This window comes from Typopeltis vanoorti, chromosome 12, assembly GCF_054136105.1.
Source record: "Typopeltis vanoorti isolate ZY-2024b chromosome 12, IOZ_Tvanoo_1.0, whole genome shotgun sequence".
Lineage (NCBI taxonomy): Eukaryota > Metazoa > Arthropoda > Arachnida > Uropygi > Thelyphonidae > Typopeltis > Typopeltis vanoorti.
The window spans coordinates 15,389,739-15,409,863 of NC_143560.1; the positions used below are offsets into that span (position 1 = coordinate 15,389,739).

Here is a 20,125-nt window from a genome sequence, read left to right on the forward strand (position 1 = left end):
ACGAATCATGCTATACCCTCTCTACCGAGTAGATGGACTGGTGTGGGTGTGGGGAGATGTCCGGTGAACGTCTCTTACCAGAGTGCACAATCCCATGTATGAAATTCAGAAGTGGCTGTGTGAGGGGATGGTCCTGTTTTTCCTAGTTTGGCCTAGGACTTCTCTGATGCCACGAACATTGAACTTCGAGAGGAATCTGAACATTCTGGACGATGGAATGCTTTCTACTTTGCGATGTTTCTATGGAACTGACCATTCTCTTTTTGCAAGACAATGCATCGTATCGTAATGTTACTGCGTCTGTAACTGCGTGGTTTGTAGACATGCACATCACCACTTGGTTAGCCTCCACAGAGCCCTGATGAACACATGGGTTGAACTGGGGCCTCGAGTGAAGTCAAGGGACATTTTCCCCACGATAATCCAGGACCTCATGCTACAGAAAGAATGATCCAAAATTCCCATCAATCGCTATCGTATGCATGCGAAAATCATGCTCCGTAGGACTGTTGCAGTCATCGTAGCAAAAGGAGATCCTACATCTTATGAAAGTGGGCGCCATGGTGTTGATTCCTCACACTATGGTGTTCTTTAACTTTTTTCCAAGCGGTGTAAGTTTTCATAATCTCTCTGCCTTAAACTCTCAAACCTGAAATCATGCAGGTGAGGTGTGAATTATATTTTTATTTTTATTTCTATGAAATTTAAAAGACGAAATGCTTCGTGCGCCGTAGGCAATAGAAATTAGAGTTTTACTATTTTACATATATTATGTAATAATTACTTTGACACGCTAACTCTCCAGTTCACGTTTATCATTTGATAAAACGCTAAGGGAACGTTGTCGATTATGCCAATCTGTGAAGTAGAGAAATTGGTCGCTAGACATTGCACACTTCTACTGCCAAGTACAAATAATAACATCACTGCTATCTAATATGCATCTTAGTATTAATGTTCCTTTCCTGTCTCTTGCCATCCTTGCAGTTCCACCCCAAGTGCTTGCAATTAACGACCTTCCTTCAGGCCGAGACATCGAAGTTAAACAAGGAGAAAAGTTGCTACTTAACTGTAAGGCGATTGGAAGTAAGCCAGCGACGCATCTGAAGTGGCTCCGAAATGACGTCGAGTTAATTCAAGGTAAGATCATTATCGTTTCCTTTTCTTAATCTCATTTTCTCTGCTCATTTGTTCCATTCTCAAGATTTCCTCTCGTTATTTTCCATGCATCTAAGACATAACATAATTTATTCAGATAATAAAGACTTTGGGAATTATGATATTTAACATAAAGCAATCCTGTAAATTATTAAGCCTAAAGTACATCGATGGAGAAGAATGCTAGTTCAGCAGACGATCTCAGACGATAACAGAGTTCGTCTGCTGATGATATTCTGATGTGTTATCGTCTGCTACAGTAGGACACTTAACTAAGAAATCACTTAAAATTAAAATTAAAACTAAAAAATTAATATAAATAAAATAAAAATATTGGAATATTTATGATATTTAGCATAAGCAATCCTGTAAATTATTAATCCTTTAGGATTAATGATTTAATGGAGAAAAACGCTAGTTCAGCAGACGAACTCTGTAACAAGTTCGTCTGCTGATGATATTCTGATGTGTTATCGTCTGCTACAGTAGGACACTTAACTAAGAAATCACTTAAAATTAAAATTAAAACAAAAAAATTAATATAAATAAAATAAAAATATTGGAATATTTATGATATTTAGCATAAGCAATCCTGTAAATTATTAATCCTTTAGGATTAATGATTTAATGGAGAAAAACGCTAGTTCAGCAGACGAACTCTGTAACAAGTTCGTCTGCTGATGACAATCTCATGTGTTATCGTCTGCTATAGCAGGATACTTAACTAAGCAAATCACTTAAAATTAAAACAAAAAATTAATATAAAATAAAATAAAAATATTGGAATATTTACTATGGATAGTGAGGCCTCATCAGCCTAATAAGCCTGGTCAGAGATATATTTATTATTTTCTTATTTATATTGCTTCAAAAATAGTTCTTTTAGTTTTAAACTAAAAAATTATTTAGTTTAGTTTGCAAAGACATGTCAAAACTATGAAAACGAAGAAACAAAGAAGAATTAGATGTCTTGAAAACGGCATTGAATGTATTTTGTTAGTGACAATAGAAAATGACGTCATTAAGAAGAATGACGTCTTGCAAAAAAGGAAAAATATCCTGTTAAATAACAAAGAGCAGTTATTACTAAAGATCGCAAAAAATGTCAGTACTGAAATATCTCTAAACAAAATTAGGGAGAAAAATGTAACTGTTATCGACAAGAAGCAACAGCCTTCTAATTATTTAGGAGATTTCGGTCTGTAAAAAGGTTTGTTAACTCTATAATGATATGGACGAGAAAAAAAGTTCTGTCTTTTACAATGAGCACATTTCAGATTAAAAGAATGCAACACTTTTATCTTGTATGTAAAGGTAAGCACTCCGTTATAATTAGGTATTGTGCTACACGCCTAAGACATTCGAACAATAGCTCACTGTGGTACTGTACGTATTGAATCTCTCCCTTCTTTATCCATTCAACTCAGTATTCGTTTTTAGAAGATAGCCCAAATTTCTCATATCTTAACCAAGAACTTCACTGTTCTTTAAGACTTGCACGCGCTTTCAATTGCATGGAAAAGCTTAGATAGGTCACCAAATGAATGCTACAAAAAAAAAAACGGCAAAATCTAGCTTGTCAGCTATGATTTTTAATATTGAGCCTGAACGCTAAGGACAAAGTCAATATAAAAGGAACAAACCAACGCATTAACAGTCATCGAGATCAAAGAGTACTTCAGATACGTAAAGTACTGATAGAAGAGATGGTTTAAGCAGAGAGTTCTTTTTATAATTTGGAAAGGTGCGTGTCGCGAATATTTTAATTAACTGTAAGTGTTCCAGCAATGCGAAAATGGAAAGCATTTGAATCAGATATCCTCTGAGAGAAACAAAAAATGAAATTTCATTTTAAAAAAAAATCATCGTGGAACAAACCGTAGAATTTTGAACTTCCTTATACTTAAATTTTGTTGATTTTGCCAAAGGTTTTGACAGTATCGAGAAAGAGAGGGAATAATTAGAACACATGGAATTCTTGATAAATATGTAAGAATAATAAATGAAATCTATAAAGCGTACATGATGATCAGGGGCGGCTCGTGCATAGGAACTGCGGAACTGCAGCACCCCCAATTTTTCTCGATATATAAATATATTTATTAGTTTATTTATATTTGCTTGTAATATTTAATTTTATCATCAACAATCCTATACAATTCTCTTATTTTTTTTAAAAAATAATAAAAATCCATCTTGTAGCACTCAGGAGGGCGCTAGCAGCACTGTGTTTACCACAGTGTCATATTACTACGCGCGCAAGCATATGCACGTCATAGTGAGATGCGAGCTATTAACGCAATGCGGCACTGTCCCTCGCGCAGTTCCGCTGTTGTTTATATGCAGTTTGCGCCAGTAGTAGGGTGTTCGTAGTGTTTATTGTGTTTACTCCGTCTCTTTAAATATTTGGACATTACAATTAAAGACAACATTTGTTATAATTTTTATTTTAGAACATCATTGGGGTTATGATAATGGATTTTATTTTTAAGTAATTTTGAATTATACTAAACTGTATAATTTTATCGATAATAAACAATATTTTTTCGTGTTTAATTTTTTTTAAATTTTTACCATCATTTCGATATTTTATCTAAACCCGTATACACTGTACTTACAGTGTGTATGTATATTTCGCAAGTTGCACCACCCCCACGATTTCAAGCCACGAGCCGCCACTGATGATGATGATGATGATGATTGAACGAAGAATAATTCTAATTTTATTGTTAAAACTTTTGAATTTTTTTGAAAAAGTTCTCATATGTGTTAAACAGTCCTTTTTGTATGTTTTCTTCCAAAACAGCCCCCCAACAGAAATCTGTGGCCGATGGTTGGAAGTACACCTCTTCATGCACTCTAATTCTTTATCCCACTGTCTATGATAACATGGCTCGATATACTTGCGAAGCTCAGCACAGGGCTTTGGAGAAAGCATGGAGGACAACCGTCATCCTTAGCGTCCTTCGTAAGTATACGTTATAAATTTCTAAATTAAAAAAAAATAATAATAATGGTGTTCGAAATTACACTTCCTCGCATTACTACTTAAGGTAATTGTTAAAATGCAGAATGCGGTAGTAAAGATCACCCACAAATCTGTGCGTGGAGGTGTGCTTTCTAATAGATAAAATTTTTATCGAGAGACTAAGTATCTGAAAAATTTGTACACGTTCTTAAGAAATAAATCATATTATGAAACCTCACGGGGATTTTCTGTATAGTTCTTGATGATAACTGAATTATTTTCTTATAATTTAAAGAGAAAAAAACGCACAAGATTTTAAGTACGTTGCGAAAAACAGTGTAATTTGTTTTTATAATAAGATTTCCAGAAATCTATAAATATACCCCATTAATCATAATTAATTTTATATTCCCGATGATAGATTACTAAAATAAATGTTTAAAACAAAATATAAAACTCCAATGAATGCAGTGAGTTTTAATTTTAAAAAAAAATGATAAATGGAGAAAATTTACTGTCATAATTTGTTTTGAAGACAAATGGTTTCAATTAGCATTTTTTCACTCAGTAATATGTGTTATAACATCCTCCAAAGCGACAGCAACAGAATCAATGAATTTCTCCCTTCAAAATAAAAAAGTAAGCGAAATCTACATACGTTCCACTGACAACCTCCAAAAATCCCATGATCCCAAACTTTCTTAAATTTGATGCAGTCTAATTAAAACTCTTTTTCCAAAAATCAATACATTTTTTAATGGTTTGGAATTAGCATCATATTACGACTAAAAAGCAATAAAATATTCATAGAGTTAGTAATTGATCTGATGAATAATATAAATTGTCATTTACACAAGGATTACTTCAATATAAATGAGTAACAGTTATTTAGTCATGCAGCTTAATCTTTATACAAAATATTTTCAGCGCTTTATATTTCTCCAACCCCCTTCTATAGGCATATTGTACTTAAACAGCACTCATAAAGATGCTTAGAATTCCTACAGTTAAAATGTCTTCAGTAGTAATTAGAACAATGGCCCACAAGCATAGCTGAATAAAGAGAAATATAATTAAGCTGTGAACCCGTGTCATACTATTAAAATACTTACCACAAAGTATTCATAGTTTTCGTCACTAATGCAAATTATCATCAGATCAAGAGGAAGACGTGTGTCAACAGTTAAAGTACTAAGCTGTCATTTTTCTTAAAATATCATCTTTCTTCCTGATTGTTCTATAATGTAGAAGTTTTGTTCGTTTTTCTTGAACTGTTAGCTAATCAGTTCTTTTCGGATTCTATTTGCAATGCAAACGTATTATTTTGGATTAGTGAGTTTGTTTTTTCAGTATCTTTTATTATAGACTGTCAAATAAGTAAGATATTCTGTTGTCCCAGATGTTCATTTCTGCACAGAGAAGTTTACGATGTGGTTTTCCAGCTATTTCTAAAAAAGAGATGTGATAAAAGACAGCTTCCTTTTCTAAACATGAAGTTTGTACATACAACAACAGATGGTGTTGATTCACGGAGAAAATTTGTTCACGAAAACAACTCCTACAGACAGCAGAAATATCAAACCTACACTTACAGACAAATTTAGTACTATTTATTAGCTTCATTAAAATAGGAAAACAGTTCCTTTTGCGTGATTTGTGTGAAACTACAGTAACGCGAAAAATTAAATCAAAAGAAACGCACGAAAACCGGACATTAAAGACAACCAAAACATGTAGCATATTTAATTCTTTGAATGTTGCCACAAATTGCAGATCCAAATGGCGTGCTGACAGAAATTACACCATCAAGATCACCGTATTCACTGTATTTTCTTTGTTTGTTTTCTTATTGCAGATCCGCCTGGCTCACCTGTGATTGAAGGCTATCATGAGGGGGATATTGTTATTGCCGGTGACACTTTAACACTAGGGTGTATTTCCAGAGGCGGCAACCCACCTCCACAAGTAATTTGGTATCGTAAAAACGTGCAGATCGATCCTACTTATTCCGTAACAGGTCATGTGACCACTAATACTCTCACTGTGATAGTAGATGCTGCAGATAATAATGGCCTTTACAGATGCGAAGCATTAAATTCTATGATTAGGGAGCCACTGGTCGCCACTGTTAAATTACGAGTATACTGTAAGTATTTTCTCTTTCTGATGGAATAAATTAAAACTTTAGAATAAATAGAGAATAATAAAGGCTTCTCTAATGTCATTGGCAAATACAAATCACAAGTAATTATTGTACAAAAGCAAATTTACTGTGTGTGTGTGTGTGTGTGTGTGTTTTCACATGAAGATCTATTTGAATGGATTATTACACGTTGTTTACTCTAAAATAAAAACTATAATTTATAATATGTAATTGCTTGTGCATTAGGAGAGATGGATATTTTATTATAATTTCGTTTGGTTGAAGTTACTCATTTGTTTTAAACAATAATCATTTTGGCTTCGTTGATATACACTGCCTATCAAGAAAATTAGAAACTCTGTTTCAATATTGTACTAAGTATACTTGGCAGGATTTGAGATAATGTTAAAAATATTTGGTGTTATTTGCATCAATAATGGACTGAGGGCTGAGGACAGCCGAATTTATGTATAAGCTAGACAAGCTACAGTTTAGGGCTTCGTATCATTACCAGAGCTCTAGAAAGATGTTAAAACTAATATTTACTTAGTACATGGGAGATGAGGGCCACAGCAACTGTCAAAATAGCAAAAGAATTCCGTTCCAGGATTGGGAAAAATTATTAGTTCCACCATTATGTTCCTCAAACCTCATAGGCTTGATTTATAACCTGATTTGTAGGCTTCATTTGTTGCTTGCTCACCTTAATGTATGGAAAAGTAAAAACAAGAAATATTATGTATGTATGAACTGATAAAATATGCAAAGCAGGAAAAATATGATTATTTTTTCTGACCGAGAAAAGAATATGGAAATCTCCTAAATTGTCCATGCAAGACAAGATAGTCACCTTTGTTGTAAATAACAATAGAACAATCCTAAAGATTAATTTATGATCGTTATTTTAAAATTACTTAATGTATTTTTATATGATACATATTTTTTTTCATGTATCATAAAATGCTGGTAAAAATAGTTAAAAAATCTAAAAGTAATGCAAGATTTCTTATAAATTAATGCAGTAGTTTAGAACACCTTTTTAATTTTTGTATAAAATTACTACATTAAAACAGCATTGATCAATTTTTCATTAGCGTGCAGTTTCTGTCTGTTTGTTATTGAAAGTGGTATATGCCATTTGTGGAAGAATGTGGGTGGAAGAATCCACCGTGTGATGCGGTGATTAATACTCTTGGAAGGTAATGGATGGCAATGCTGTACCAATGAAGTTTAACTGAGGCTCGTCTGTTGCTGTTACCCCTTGGGGAGCAGAGATTCGAGAGTTTGAGTTCGCACTCTTAAGGTTTTACCTTAAGGGAGCAATTTGAGTTTCTGGGGAAGTGTTCTCCGGCACGGTCCGCTGAGGGGCTTTGTCGGTGAATGCTTTTCTTCGGAATATATATATATATATATATATATATATGAGCGGTTCTGCTCGGTGGTGGTGTGTGTGGGTGGAAGGCCATCACTGAGTGGAGCCAACGCTGAGATGGACGGTCTTTCGCCCACGATTGAGTGGCCTAGGGATCGTCCGAATTTTTAAAGACGGCTTGGCTTTACCTTTACATATGGTATATGCCATTTAATTTAGCACTGTTGACCTGGAATCGATATGAGAAGATCGATATAAATATTTGAGAGAAAAAAAATATTGACGGTTCATTGAGCCACCATTATTTTATTTCATTGCAAAAAATCACTGCCTTATGTTAAAATATAAGATGACTCAGATAATTTCTCATTTTGAGTTTTTTGAGATCTCGCCAAAAGTACCGAGATTAATTTTTGTAACCAAAATTCATTTAATTTCTGACTTCTAATAAGTGTGGTCACTTTTAAAGATTTTTTTTTTATTTAATGCCCGTAAACCATCACAGTTGCATAGCTCTTGATGCCTTAAATAGATTCCAAATAAGATTTGAAATTATTTTATGTTTTATTCTTTTATTTTAGAAATATAAAAAAATTATACCATAAAAGAGTCAAAAATAAAAAGTAGATGCTTGATTGAATGTGCAGTGAGAAATTTGTCACGAACGAGTTCTTTGCATCATAAAATTAGTTTAGCTGGATTGGTTTGGTGATCTTGATTACCTTGATGATCAACGTCATCCTGCTGATCAGAGTCTTGATGACCTTGCTGATCAACGTTTTAACTATTTTGGCAAAATGTTTGGCATTTCGATTTAGATCATGCTAGGACCAAAGCTTCAACAGGAACTACAATTAGATTAGTTTCTTATTTATTTTTGACGGTTTATGTCTCCTTGAACAGAATTTTAAAAAATCATTTAATATTAAATTTAAATTAGAACCATGTTTATTGAGCAACAGTCGTGACAGGTGCACTACCATGTTTTAAATACACCGCCTCATCTGCAAAAATAAACGTCAACACTTACTTCAAAAGTAAGATCCATTAAAATGAGACTGTTCCTGAATTTCACAATACAAAGCTGATGTAATACCCACAGAATATAAAGTTTCTGATGAAGATGGTGTCGACCTTGCCTCTTACACCATGGACATATTTTTAATGCTACCTTAACAATTTTCACAAAGAATAAGGAATTTCTTACAGAATTCCAATCTCGTCTTTCAGTGTTTCGGTTCAAGACATGCAATATTTTCACTTTCTGAGAGAGAGAGAGAGATTAAGAAAATTGATGTAATATACGATAAACAAATATCATAATTACACTGCCCATTGAATTACAAGCCTTTGTGCTGATGAATCTAAACATCACTTAACAAGCGGCAAATACTTGCGTCACGTGCTTCACCACGTGTTGTAGGCAATATTTAAGAATGCTGCTGTTCAGTAAATGTCAAGAGTGTTAATCACAATGCGAAAAACAAAGGATCTTTCTGAACTTTATTAAAAAGGATTTATTGTGAGTGCCCATCTGGCTGGAGCCACTTGCTTAATCAGTGGGAAAATAACCCACATTGCTTGTCTAAGAGGCGTAACCATGGTCCTAAGACATTATTTCAGGAATGAGATCGCCCTCGTGTAAGAAGGCTTGTATATGGACAAGCAGAACTTTCTGTATGGCAATTGATCAAAGCATTTATTGAAGGCTGTCCCGACTAATATATTACAAAACAATTTTCAGAACAAGGACTCTCTGATAAATGATTTATGTCCTGAGTGAATAAATCTAACATATCACAAAAAAAAAAAAATCATGCGACCGTGTTTTCTTATAAAGTAACACTGCAGTTCTTCTTCTCCAGATATTCCAGATATTCATTCCTCTCCCATTTTTGAAAACAAAAAATGTAATAATAATAATAATAATAATATCATGCATTACATCCACGAAATGATGCTGACCGGTTGTACCTACCGAGGACAATAGGTGGACGGGGTCTGCTGCAAGTGAGACAGACTGTGGAAGAAGAAAAATTTAGCTTAAGAAGTTACATCGACAATAGCTCTGAGCCACTGCTTCAAGCAATTACAAAAGAGGGACTTCTAAAAGCAACAGGAAACAAATGCGATTACAAAAAGGAAAAACAAAATAACCGATATGTGCGCTGGAAAAATAAACCCTTGCATGGCCAATTTCTTCGAGATGCTGACGACAAAATTGACGTGAACAAGTCGTGGCAATGGCTGCAATAGGGATACATTAAAAAAAACAGGATTTATTCTAGCAGCTCAAGAACAGGCATTACAAACTAATGCGATGAAAGCAAAAATTTGAACATCAATAGTAACAGCAAATGCACATTATGCGATCAGAAAGATGAGACTGTAGAACATCTAATCAGTGCATGCAGCAAAATAGTTCAAACTGACTATAAATACAGCCATGATCAAGTGGCCAAAATAATTCATTGGCGTGTATGCAAAAAATATGGCTTTCCTACATCTGCAGGTTTGGATTATCGATATCGCAGTACCCAGTGATAACAACATTAACAACAAAAAACTAGAAAAAATTACTAAATATCGAGATCTGGCAATCGAAGTTGTCCGGCTGTGGCTTAAACACACTAAAGTTATCCCAATAGTTATCGGTGCACTTGGTGCAATTCCAAAAAAGCTATCTAACTATTTACAACAGTTAAACATCAACGAAGTGACCCCATATGACCTACAAAAAACAGCATTACTTGGAACAGTCCACATTTTACGACGCTACCTGACGGACTATTCTTGGATTCCTGGGTAGAATCTGGATTGTATATGATATCTTGTTTTGACTGTGTATCAATTATGTGAATAAAATAATAATAATAATAATAATAATAGCATAATCTCTCCGACATACAGTATAACAGCAAAGCAATATGTTGTACAGTAATGTGATGATCTCATTTTTGTGAATAAAACATTATTGGAAGCTTCCAATAACGAACGAGTTTCTCAGACAATCTATTTTTCAGTTGCTCCTTCCAGGGTCACAGTTGTAGGACCCGCGGAAGCTAGAAGAGGGGAGACAGTCACCTTTCAATGCACTGCCGATGTTAGTAATCCCGCAACTCAGCTGTCGTGGGTGGTGGATGGGAATCCTGTGACGGGTGAGGAGGAAAAGACAACCACCATGTCCGATGGCTGGACATCTTCCTCGAATCTGACCATCACACTCACCAGGCAGGTAACTTACTTACTTTTATATTTATTTTCTTTTTCTTACTACAGGTGTTCCAGTGATGTCGGTAGGATGCGCAAAGCGAATTGCCAAAACTCCCTGAACGCCAGCTAGCAAACAATAAACATAAATAAATAAAAATAAATAAATAATCAATATGCACTTCCTGGATATTCAAACTCGCCAACTGCACAAGTGAACGAGATCTAGAAATCATGCTTCTTTGCTTTAGTTGGGATCAACTAAAGACTGAAATGTAATCACTGTTGTTCCATAGTCTGTACTTCGCTTTTTCGAGTTTAAGTCAATTTTACATTTTCAGAGCATCGATAGCTAGTGTTGAAGTCACAGTTGTTCTTTATATTTATTTATTTATTTATTAAAATTTCCAATTCTATCTCTTCTTGTTATCCTAGCAGAACAGTTCAATAAATCCATTATTAATACGCATGTTTATCTGCTATTTTTTCTCCATTTTCAAAATTCACAATTTCATGAAACTGTATTATATATATAATTGATCAGTTTTACCCCATCGTCTTGTTTTGGAATAAAAATTCTGTTTTAACATGGGGGATTGAAAAGTTTTGATAAACACCTAGCACAAAAAGTTATAAAAGTAGCTGATATAACTACAAGAAAGAAAATATCTTAAAACTCTTTAACCCCCATGTTTCATCAAATTGTAATAAGTTGCAATTTTTAATTATAACAATAATAATTCTCTCGTGGTGATTATCACAATTTTTCAGCACACCGTCGTAGTTACACTCTTCAACATTAATTTTCTTCACAATGTATTATTGTTTATGTTTCTTCTAAAATCGTATTCCTAATGTGCTTTGTTTGTGTCATTCATGACATTGAAGCTGATTAATAGCATATTCCTTAATGATGCCTTATGTATTTTGATGTAATTTAATATAAAATAATAAATAAATCTACTATACCTATTATTCTCCAAAGAGAGTAGGCGATATCACTTAGCCCTAACTTTTGAAGATTAGCTGACAGTTAGCCTCCACCCTTTGCTAATTACAGAATAGCTGGCCAACGATCAGTGATTTTAATTGGCATTCGGGCAAAAGAGTATGGCAGACAAGCCCCGCTATCTCGTGGTCGCTAACCCTAAAACCAGTTATTATTGTAATTATTCCCTCGCGCGCGCGCACACACACAGTCCTATGAAATTGGCAGATTATTATTTTGGTTGCAGACTAAAGCCATAAAATACTAGAGTTCAAAGCCACTTGATAAGGTACACAAATACTTACCAAGGAGAATAAATAAGAATAATAATTTTTTTTTAAATTATAACCACACTTAAAAACTTTCTGATCTCAAATGAATTACTATCAGTGAGCGTCAAGTGCATATTTCATGCATTTGTGAAATAACAAAGGCTACTGGCGTAACCCTTTTATCGCTGAAATCTAAAATAAAAACTCTTTAAATAAATTATAATACTGGAATAAACTAGCGTAAAAGATTATTTTATTAGTAATTTTCGCGTAAATATCAGAGGCATCTTCTGTATAAAGCTCATCGAGCAATAACTGACAATTCCAAAAAGCGCCACTTAGGTGGCGCTTTTTGGAATTGTCAGTTATTGTACGCATGGATGGATACTTTAGTGTTCACTGGGTATCCACAGATGCTGTATGGTCACTCCAATGCTCGGATGTGCTACACGAAGCCTCGCCATGTAGTCCTGTTGATTGCTTTTTTGGCAGCCTCAACTCTCTGAAGATCAGTCACTCCACATATGCCATCCATCCATCTCATTGATGGTCTACCCCTTCCTCTCTTTCCAGGAGCTTTACCTTCTATTACTGTTCTGAGAAATCCCTCCCCTTCCATCCTTTCAATGTGTCCAAGTCCGCGCGGTTAGCCTATTGGCTTTGCGCTTCGCAACCATATGCTTGGGGAAGGAGTGTCCTAGGTTCGATTCCCGTCGAAGACGTGAGGAGCTAAAGGATCTTCCTCAGCCGTAACCAAATTAGCCAGTCTTGGGCGTGGACAGCAGGGTTTTCCCCTCAGTTTATCTGGGGGTTTTCATCCCGCAAGCAGGCAAACCGGCCCCTTGAACACACACGGATACAGTCAGGACTGCTTAAGACAATCCCTCCAGCCATAGGTCTGAATTGTCAGCTATGCCGGTCCCGAACTCGGATAAAAATAAGGGAGATTTGGGTGGTGCCGTACTCCCTGTAAAAGGAGCTCACGGCCGTTGAATCACTATACGAAATGAATGTGTCCAAAATATTTTAACTTTCTTATGTCAATATCCTTAAGGAGCCTTAAAGTTCTACTGATCTTTTCTAACTTCTTTACATTCCAAGTCTCACATTCATAAGTTGCTGTCGGAAAAACAACCTGCATCCAAAATCTCAACTTTGTTCCCACGGAGATAGATCCGTCCTTCCAGATTTTAGACAAGTCTCTGACTGTTGTTTTAGCCATTCCTAACCTTTTCCTGACGTCTTCTGAATAGCAATTCTTCACATTAATAATGGATCCCAGGTACTCACACTTTCTGACTTCCTCAATTCTTTTTCCATTAAGGTACACTTGTTTCTCAAGAGCTTCCTTGTTTGTATTTCCTTTGAGAATCATAATCTTTGTCTTGCTAGGATTGAGTTGAAGTCCTCTGTTATTACTGATCTTGTTAACATTGTCAAGAATTAGTCCTAGAACTTCCTTGTCATTACAAAGGAGTGCAGATTACTAATCAATCTACCTCCTATCCTAATTCCTGTCCTGAGCTCATCCAATGCTTCACGCATGATGTCCTCTGCATATATACTAAACAAGTGAGGAGACAGTAAACATCTTTGCCTAACTCCTTTTCTAATCTGAAGCCAATCAGTCAATCCAATACTTGTTCTTACCATGGCTTCTTGCCCCTGTACAAACTTTCGCTATGCGTTCACTAATGCCTTGCACATAAGGGATACGAATGGGCGTGTGCTGGAGCAAATGCCGAACAGCTGTAAAACTTGGGATACTGAGGTTGTCGCTACAGAGAATCCTTAAAGAGCTCGGTGCCATTTCGTACGTCATTCAGGTGGGTCAGTGTTTAACAGCAACAGATTACGTTGCACGGCGTGTATACTGTGCACACATGCTGGCCAATGTCTATGAAGAGCCGTCCTTCCTCCATAATGTCTGGTTCTCGAACGAAGCGCATTTCCATCTAACCGGTGATGTAAACAGACGAACCTACAGCTTTCTTGATTTTTCGAGACCGTTATGAAGAGTATGAAGAGGTAAGAAACCTCTTCATACCGAGAAGGTCGTCACCACATGGTGTGCGATTTCGGTCATGGCATAATTGGGTCTTATTCATTGAAGAGGGCGGTGTAACCGTGACCTTGAATAGCGAATGCTACATCGAGAATGTGTTGGTTCCGTTCACCCAGGATTTGCCTAGGATGTGGCGTGCAAGAAACATTCCACTTCGTGCACAACAGGACGAAGCAACCTGTCCCACATCACGTGGTTCTAGAACCTATTTATCAGAACACTTCCACGGGAGGCTTTTTCCAGATTCACATAATTCCCGTACCTCTCACCTCCTGATCTCTCATCACTTGATGCCTTCTTTTGGAGGATTTTGAAGGAATAGATATTCCATCATGACCCGCCTTCAAACCTTGATGAACTAAGGGATAAAAGTACACGAGATGTCTAGCAGATGTCCCAAACCTTGTTCTCCAAGATGACAGAGACCCTTCGCATGCGCTACGAAACCTGTCTTGAAAGACAAGGTGCCTATTTAGTACTTTTTTGTGTCTGTACACACCTTTATAAATAAGTAAATAAATTATCAAATTTAACAAACATTTCTTTTTTCTTATTTTTTTAAATATTTTCTCTGGTATAATAATTATTGAATATATAATAAATATGTAATAAATATTATTATTTGACACCTCCAAAGACGCATCGAAGGAGGGCACTCTGCAACTCCATCCCGTCTTCATCCACCAACAGAACGTCACTGCTATCATCTACTATTCACCTCTACTACTAGTATTTATGTCTGTAAACTGCGTGTGTTCTCATGACCAATTTATGTACGCGGAATGAAAAAAAAATTATATAAAATAAATATAGTTTTTTTTTTTTTACGTTTAATGCATTAAACGATATAAAAATGTTTAATGCATGAACATACTAAAACATTATTTAATTAAATGGAATACCATTATGATGTTGGTTATTTAAAAACTAAACAATGAAAAGCGAAATATTTCTTCAGTGTACAGTTCCAAATGCACAGCTGACCATGACCATTTAATCGATCGATGATGACAAGAGACAAAACCTTGAGTATTCGTGATGCCTCCAAAAACCGAGACCAGCGCAGTTCTGGTTCTAATGGAATCCCATGTTCCCTTAGCAGCGTCGACACTTTAAGTATTCTAAAATAGTGATAGCCAGTATACACTCATAAGCCAAAACATTATGAGCATTTACCTTGGCTTCGTTTGGCCGAGATAACTGCTTGCACCCTTGACATCCTTGGGGCATTTATCTCACCAAAAACGCCAGACAGAATACCGTCCAGAAAGTCAGCGACCTAGTAAGACACTGGCGTCTGTGGGCAGATACTGAGTTCCACATGATCACAAAAACGTTCGATGGGATTCAAATCAAGAGAATGAAGCTGCCAAGGAGCACCCGAAATGCTGGAGTAGTACGTTCTTCCAACCAAGCTTGCACAATGTAAGTCTTTTGACACGGAGCGTTGTCTTGAAGCCACAATCCAGATCTCGGAGCACATTGTCACCGTGTAGGGCAATAACTAGTCCGAAAAATTCCCAGGTAAGAATTAGGAATTGAGGTGAGGTGAGTTCAACGGAGATGAGAGAACCCAGTGATGTCCATGCGAACAATCCCTAAAGCAGGATTTTTTTTATAACAAAACAAATAAGATGGTAATTAAAAGTACTGCAGATTGAATAAATTGCCTTAAATGAAAATAAATTGTGAAGAGTATTTAATAGCTTGTTATAATAATCACAGCATTTATCAAAACATACTCTGAATCTCTGAATATTGTGAAACAGCAATGTTATAAATATCTATATATGATTTAGAATGCCTTTAAGTTCAGTTAGATAGTTGAATGAATTTCAATTCCAGTGCTAATACTTTTTCTTTCTTCTTTCTTTCCCACCTTCTTTTATGCGTCCATTGTAATAGTTTACTTGATTTAGCAATATTGTGTCTTTTAAAAAACCATTATAAAAATAAAAATAAAAATAACTTTAAAACTATTTTGCTGCATTTCCTAATTTAGCGGAAAACCTCGAAACGTTTAATTGACAAGCCGTACTTCAAAATAGTTACATTCTTGTTTATTTGGTTTACTTCACAACATCGATTCGAATTTGGTGAATCTTCCTAAGAGGAGCTTCTATATCACACTCGTGAAAAATCGCTACACTTGCTCCTCATCTGAAATACACCAGAGTTTGAATATTGTCTATGAGGCGAAGAACCTTCACAAGAGGTTTTCAAACATCAGTTAACCTGTCGCATGTGAAAGAAACCAGATTTTGGTACTCCTCCGGAGAAGTCCCGTTTTTCCATTCCACAAAACAGGCAAATTGGCTAGAAGAATCTTTCTCAGATGCCAGTTAGAATATCTGCCGTAGATTTGTATTGAAAATTATACTGCTAGTAATTTAAAGCCACTTTACAAGATACGTAGATTGGGACAGAGTGATGTTATTGCTTCAATTAAAATACTATCGGTTTCAATATTGCAGAAAATAGAAGCTTAATTTTAAAAAGAAATGCTTTCTTCTCTCCCATTGTTCTCCCAGTGATAATAATCACAAACGGGCTTTATTTTGTTCTCATTAATATGAAAGAATACAGTTAAAAGGTAATGATTGTGGCGAAATGGAAGATAGAAATAATTTTAAATTTGTGTCCATGTTGTCAAAAGACCAGGATGAAATTACCGACATAACCAAACATCATTTTCTTGATGTTAATAGGAACTACAATAAATTCTCATCCAGCCAAAGCACTGGAGCACATTCGCAAATTGGCTGAGCCCAAAAGGACAGTTTAGAAGTTTTCAATCTTTTCCATGGGTACGAATTAGAAAATGACATTTCATAACAGAATAACACTCGTATCATTACTTCTAAAATATCTTGTAATCAATTATTTTCAGGATAAAATTCTCAAATTATAGTTTATGCAATTAACTTTACGAGTTTTAATTTTACGACTGTGAGATGTTGAATCTGCCATAAAAGAAAAGAGAAAACATCCCCTATAAAGCATGTCATGTTTTATTTTGTTTGAAAGTTTAAGAGCGAAGCTTTTAAATATCTCAATAATAAAGTACATCGATAACTAAGAATTCAGTTTGCTATTCACTGATGAATCGGAACGTCATTTCAGGAATCAATACAGGTCATATATCTGTAATATACTATTGAGTAAGACTGATACCAGAAAAGCGTGATCCCATTAAAAAAAAAAAAAAAAAAAAAAGCTATATTCTCTAAAATTTCGTTACCTTGGTTACCATTACCTCCATCAGATGTCGCTTGATCAACCATGCTCAAAGAAGATTTATTTAAATTCTCATTTAAACTGCTACGTATAATATTGATAATAATAAGGATATTAATTATTAACTGACAATTTATTTTGTTTTATTGAATAGCCTAATGGCATGTTTTAAATTTTTCTCATTTTCATCATCATAGACTCAATTTTCACGTTTTGTATCATACCATGTACAAATATTGTATTCACATACACTTTGTGTTTATTTTCAATAGCTATTGTAACAGTACTGTTCTTTGAGCTCATCCTATTTACAGACTTCTGGCTGTTTCTAGGAGCCCGACTTGAAGACTTTTGTCTGCTCTGCAGAGAATTCATCCGTCCAGAGGAAAGTATCTCACACACATACCTTACGAGTTGTCTGTAAGTAAGCCACTTTATTAAGAACTTAAAAATGTAAATAGATCTAAAATGACTTGTGTTATGTTCATCATCTATAAATAATATATTCAGCCTCAACGTCAAACAGTGTGTGTGTGTATGTGTGTGTGTGTGTGTGTGTGTGTGTGTGTGTGTGCGTGCGTGCGTGCGTGCGTGCGTGTCATCTTCAAACAACTGGAAGATATGTCAAAGCTTTCAAGGTTTTTTTGCCCCACAATGAAAGAAAATTCTGTGATGGCAATTTCTTAGTTCTTTGACGTTTTTCAACTAAGTAATAAACCGAGTGTATAATAATCTTCCATAAATGTCTCTTCGTTCCTATTTCTTCATCACTGCTACTGACATAATTTAATAAAGTACCAGCACAGATGTTGGCGTAGTTCAAGTGCTAAGATATTCTGGTATTCCAAGCTGAATGATGCTGTCAACTAAACTGACTGTCATTTGCCATCGAATGTATGGGAACAGCCAATTATTACGACTATCCCTGCTATAGCAACACCTGCTGGACCTCTTTGGCACTCTCTGATGTTGTCAACCTTTCTAATTTCCAGTGAACTGAGTACGATATAATACCCACTGCTTTCTGCTATCCTAATAATGGCAAAATGCAACCATTTGTATATGGACTCAAAACTGCATATAATTTAGGGGTAAGTCTAATAAAATTGTTGTGAGTATTCTTACAAGTATTATATGTCGAAAATCTTAATGGGATTTTTTTTCGCAGTGAAGATTTAACCATGTATTTAATCAAAACAAGCATATTCATGAATAAGCATTGCAGGCTTTATTATTTGCTTGATATGTAAACTCTAAAAATGAAAGATATTCGGGTTTGATAAACAGTCATGATATACACAAGTATAAAGAATGAATGTCTCACCTACGTTATTCCAGAATATTCAATACTCTTGCACACATGCAAATAATTTTTGATTTTATTTGCTTACATCGTTATAAATCAAAGTTGTATCCATAGATGTTGTGCTTAGTTGAGCATCTGTGCGACGAAGTGAAATTAGTTGATTTCCACCGTTGTTCGCTATTGTTCAACATGAAGTTGCATAATAGGCAATCAACTTTGCATTGATCAGTGTAGAGGAATCCTTTCCGACCTCATGAAGTCGATACTTCGATGAGTTAGGAGTGTTCTGAGAGGTAAGATGAATTCTAGCATTCAGTGGGTTTACTTACCACGTGAATGCAATTATTTCAGGCCTACGAACGAAGCGTCCAGCAGTTAATATTTCTTGATTAATAATATTATTTATAAATTAATATTATATTTCTAATTAATATTTATGCTGGATATCTAAGTGATAACGCATGAGATTTATAGAGACTTGGAGTTCTTCTATACATGTCTTACTGCATCCGATAGCGTCAAGCACAATTGATCAGTCGTAGTTATCAAATAAAAACTCAAGCTACATTGATGTCAAATTTCGTTTGACACGAAGTGCTTGAAAAAAATAAGTTAAAATTTTGTTATGAGTTGAAAATTTTAAAACTATAAAGACTACAACTACGAAACTTATGTCAATAATTTGATTTGAAATAAGCAATGGAAGTGTGTGCATGAACAAACATAAGGATTCTGCTATTAGATTTTAGCTTATGGAGACAGATGAAATAAAGAGAAACATCTATGTACAGGATGGCCATAAAATAACTTTCCCTCTTTGGAGGCATCTGTAGCTAAAACCAATAAACGGAATGAGACCAAATTTTATATTGAGACTTTTAAAGGCATGGGGAGATGATTTTCGCGAAAAAAATATTTAGTACCAAAAGTCGCTCATAGGGGAAATCAGACACCAATCGATGTCTGATTGGTGATATCCATCACTTGAAAGGAATTGATAGAGAAGTTAAAGTTAACGTTTTTTTTTTTTCATTTTTTTCATTTTTCATTTTTCATCGTCTTTTTCACTTCTTGTTCCAGAATAATGACCTTTTAAAGCCAGATGACTTTAACGTTCTCTTCTAAACTTTATTTGTGCACGATAGGCTGGTTAATCCTATCTACATAGTATTCGTGTCTGTCAACTGCGTGTGCTCCTGGCTAGAATGTAATATGACTCTCAGCCTTGATTGGAAGCGCTTGATTTTTCCGGAACAGCCCTATCAAAGTCCTTTGACCGGCTACCTCTTAAACATAAAGCTACACTTACTTCAAATTAAAGTTTTTTTTTTTAATTTGATATAAGTAGTGGAGACAAACTAATAATCCTTTAAATTCTTCGACGATAGAAACCTTTTAGAAAAATT

At 35.1% G+C, this 20,125-nt stretch overlaps 1 protein-coding gene across 1 annotated transcript in view; it reads left to right on the forward strand.

Moving 5' to 3' along the window:
- Nucleotides 1–938: 938 nt before the first annotated feature.
- The window catches only part of LOC150100593 (cell adhesion molecule Dscam1-like), a 119,014-nt gene continuing 99,827 nt past the window's right edge, over nucleotides 939–20,125 (forward strand). Inside the window, exons 1-2 of the mRNA XM_090401839.1 lie at nucleotides 939–1,140; nucleotides 5,982–6,272. Coding sequence (XP_090257965.1) covers nucleotides 939–1,140; nucleotides 5,982–6,272 — 493 coding nt within the window. The remainder of the gene's footprint in view (nucleotides 1,141–5,981; nucleotides 6,273–20,125) is intronic.